The sequence below is a fragment of the Solanum stenotomum genome, chromosome 7 (assembly GCF_019186545.1).
Source record: "Solanum stenotomum isolate F172 chromosome 7, ASM1918654v1, whole genome shotgun sequence".
Taxonomy (NCBI): domain Eukaryota; kingdom Viridiplantae; phylum Streptophyta; class Magnoliopsida; order Solanales; family Solanaceae; genus Solanum; species Solanum stenotomum.
This window is the reverse complement of record NC_064288.1, coordinates 29664832-29669388: the sequence shown is the minus strand read 5'-3', so window position 1 is coordinate 29669388 and position 4557 is coordinate 29664832. Positions and strand designations below refer to the sequence as shown.

At 38.0% G+C, this 4557-nt stretch overlaps 1 protein-coding gene across 1 annotated transcript; it reads right to left on the bottom strand.

Annotated features, from left to right (window-relative positions):
- Nucleotides 1-244: 244 nt before the first annotated feature.
- LOC125869793 (uncharacterized) lies at nucleotides 245-727 on the bottom strand. The gene has a single exon (XM_049550228.1). The coding sequence runs from the start codon at nucleotides 725-727 to the stop codon at nucleotides 245-247; it is 483 nt and encodes a 160-aa protein (XP_049406185.1).
- Nucleotides 728-4557: the final 3830 nt, after the last annotated feature.

The window sequence follows — 4557 nt, the reverse complement described above, 5'->3', positions numbered from 1 at the left end:
TCTCCTGCAAGTACCATAATGATTCTTCCCACCTTGTGGACAAGTGGGAACGCGAGGCTTGCCTTGGCCATAATTTGGAGTGCTAGCTGTAGAAAAAATCTGATCTGTTTTGCTTTTGCTGCGGTGGCCTGTTATCACTACTAGCCTTAGAGTTATCAAACCTTCCCCTTTTTTATGAACCCCCAAAATCTGGTCTAGGCTTCCGAAATTTGTTTCCATTTCTACTAGCTTCTTCTTTATCAAGTCACTCCCAAGTAAAAGCAGCAGACACTAACTTACAAAAGTTCTCATGTTGCAGGATCGTCACATTCTTTCTAATGGAATCATTTAAACCATCTTCAAACTTCTTACACTTGTCTTTTTCTTCTTTAATAATACCTCCAGCATAACGAGAGAGTCTTAGAAACTTTTGTTGGTACTCAGCAATAGGCATACCTCGCTGCCTTAAATTCAGAGACTCCTTTCTCTTTGCATCACAATAAGCAGGTGGGACATACTTCATACGAAATTCCCTAAGAAAATCATCCCAAGTAAGAACAAGAGGTTTTACCTTCACATTTGGAACACTTACCCACCAATCGTAAGCATATTTTTGTAATAGTGAAATAGCATACTTAAATTTGGCAACATCTGAACACTCTAACTGCTCAAATACCCTCTCCATGCGATCCAGCCATTGTTCAGCATCTGTGGGATCAACGGTGCCTTCAAACTCCACTCCACCCATTTTCCTCATTTTCTCAAAGTCAATCACGTTGGGATCTGCATCGCTTCAGCCATGTGGTGGAAGAATTCAGCCATTTGTTGAAAAGGAGGATTCATGGCTTGAGTACTACGACTCATGTGAGGATGTGAAGCAGCTCTTACACCCTGATCGTTTCCCACTTCAGACCCACTAGTATGGGGAACATATTGATTCGAGAAAGGTTTTCCAACCTCTTCTAGTGCATGAGGTTGGGGAACAGAGGTACCCAAACGTTCACGAGCAGCTTCCATAGGTCGGTCAGAAGAAGAGGCCATAACTTATCTCCTTCAAAAGGGAAGATCACATTGCATTAGGGACATATACATGATGCATGTGCACTCTACATGCGATAGAAATACTATAAACCATGTAAGTGAACAAATAATCCAAATAGAACCTTTTTCGAATGCGAACAAGTATACAAGTAATTCACAGCAAAAGTCCTAGAACCACAAACCGAAGCTCTGATACCAACACTTGTAGCGACCCTTCCAAAATAATATAAGTCAATAACTCACGAGATTTTTATGCATATATTGTACTCACACTAGAACAAAAATATGACATAAAAAAAATATTACCAACTTCCAAGTACCCAAAGTAGGTGGTTCATGCTTCACACATTCATTCAAAATTAGTGGTAAATTTAATATATTACAAGACTTCGGCTTACACACCCCAAAAGAACAAAACATAGAGCCATACTTATATTACAACCCATGGTGACATGATCAAATTAGTCCTCAAAATTCCATGTAAATATACAACACATAGATCATGTACAAATCCCAAGGTTTATACAAAATATAGATGCCTATATGCAAATGTGATCTTCCTTAAGGCTCTCAAAATTTCCCTCTCCAATGGCCGACTTCATGCATCCACTCACTCATTCCTTACGATAGAAACAATTATCACTAAGCATATAGCTTAGTGGTGTAAAACTATAGGTTCGGAGCCATCAAATTCACAAAACTACCTTTCTCAAGTCATGGGCATCATAATCGAACAAAATAAATAAATCAAGTAAACAATATATCAAAAGTATCAAGTTCGATATTTAGAGGTCCAATTGTCAAGAACGCTCATCGCACCATTTTCCAAGAGATTCAATAACAAGGCTCGCCCAATATGTACATCATGTCTTCACACCAAGCACAAACAAGTATCAAGAAGGGCCGACGCCCTGTATCAAGAAGGGTCAAATCCCAATAATCAAGAGAACCAAGAACTATATTAAAAATGGCATTCTAATTCGTACTTAAAATGGATAACTTCCATACTTAAGACGAACTAAAAATCCAGAGTCAAGATGACATGCCAATAGTGACAAAGTCACAGCCACAAGAAGGACAAGGTCCCAACAAGAGTGCCAGGTGATCAAACAAACCATACAAGTGGGCGAGTTACACAAGCGTCTTTAACTTCTCAGAGGATACCAATATAACAATGCAAAGCAACAAGAGTAACCAATGTACCAAGATCAAATTTCAGTTGTAGTAGCAGTTAAAAGAGTGCAAATACAAGTTTATACACAAACCTCAGTGCTTTAGCAAAGAAACAGTCCAATACAACTTCAAGAGTTCAAACCGTAGACCACAACGTATCAAGGTCCTCAACTTGTTCACAAGTATATACAACCTTAAAAAATACAATTAAATAACTTCTTTAATTCCCATCAGCTCAATAATATTGGTGTAAAACAGAATTATCATCACAAGTAAGCTTAGCTTGTACATACACGACAATGCTCCCAAAACAATGATTCTGGTCAGCCTAGTACCTTATGTAGCAACTTAGATTTGAAAAGGAAAACGGAAAAACTAGATTTTATAACCTTCATGAAAGATGTAGCTACACCTCTTAAGGTTGCAAACAAACAAAAATCACCGTAATATATATTTTTTATAAAAAGATATATTCAAAACACTAACAGCTGTCCATACAGGATTTCTAATTTCAAAATCTGGACAGAACTTGTCCTATGGTGCGTCCAATATTTCGAATCCATAACAGCTAAAGCAGAGTTTTACATAAACATAAAAGTTGTAGGTCTACGAATTAGCTTTCCAAATCATATTTATTCACTATAAACGAAGTTTTAGAGGATGAGATATGCATAAATTACCAAACACTACCCAGCTCATGAACAAATTTCGTCACTTACCAAAAAGAAGTGTGTGTCTCGAATTCCAGCCAAAAGAACCAAGTTTTCTCTTGTGATTTTGAAGAACAATCTATTTAGATATGTTTCTAAGGTTCTAAGGCTTGAGGAAAACGAAATTACTAAAGGAGGGGAGAAAATATATAGTCAAACAAGTGATGTTTATCCCTTGGGCAGCTGTCCTTCAAAGGTGCTGCCCAAAAATTTGTGTGCTGCCCAAAATGCATACATATATATATATACTCCTCATCTCCTTTTAAAGTTATACATAATTCTAATTAGAATATAACCTAAACACCCCATCACAATCCCTTAAATTACGATCACAATTTATGTTAAGCAAGTTAGCAATTATCACAACATTTCAAGTTCCTAAAATGAGAGTAAAACATATTGTAGTAATTAAGCAATGGTAAATCGACATGTGACTCTTGGGAAATATTTAGGGGTGTTACAACTCTCTCCCCCTTATAGAAATTTCGTCTCGAAATTTACCTTACACTAGTCCCGGAACAAGTTCGGATACTGGGTCCTCATGTCCTCTTCTCTTTCCCAGGTAGCTTCTTTTCGAGAATGGTTCCTCCAAAGCACCTTTACTAAGGGGATTCTCTTGTTTCTAAGTTGCTTTACTTCTCGAGCTTCAATTCGGATAGGTTCTTCATTATAAGTCAAGTCAGGATTAACCTCAATAGATTCAACTGGAAGAACATGCGATGGATCAGAACGATATCTTTTGAGCACAGAAACATGAAAGACATTGTGGATCTTCTCTAACTCTGGTGGCAAAGTTAATTTATATGCAACTGGTCCAACCCTTTCAAGTATCTCATAAGGTCTAATAAATCGGGGACTAAGCTTTCCCTTCTGGCCAAATCTCATAGTCTTTTTCCATGGAGACACCTTTAAGAATACTTTATCTCCCACTTGATATTCAATGTCACGCCTTTTAAGATCAGCGTACGACTTTTGTCTATCCGAAGAAATCTTTAGACGATCCTTGATAATTTTTACCTTGTCCTTTGTTTGTTGCACAATCTCAGGACCAATAAGCTTTCTTTCCCCAACTTCGCTCCAACAAAGAGGGGTCCGACATTTCCTTCCGTATAGGGCTTCATAGGGAGGCATTCCAATACTCGATTGGTAGCTATTATTATATCAAATTCTATCAAAGCCAAGTGTTTGTCCCAACTACCCTCAAACTCCATAATGCAAGCTTGAAACATATCCTCCAAAATTTGTATCACTCTTTCCAACTGGCCGTCTGTTTGAGGATGGAACAAAGTGCTAAATTTCAGCTTAGTACCCAAAGCTTCCTGCAAGCTACCCCAAAATCTAGATGTAAACCTTAGGTCTCGATCAGATACAATAGACATAGGGATACCATGTAGTCTTACAATCTCACTAATGTACAATTCGGCTAAACGCTCAAGTGAGTAATCCATTCTGATTGCTAAGAAGTGAGCACTCTTGGTTAGCCTGTCCACAATGACCCATATTGCATCATGATTTCTTTGGGTGCGAGGAAGTCCAGAAACAAAGTCCATAGTTATTCTCTCCCATTTCCATTCCGGCATCGACAAGGGTTGTAGTAAACCAACTGGGACCTGATGTTCTGCCTTTACTTGTTGACAAACCAAACATTTGGAGA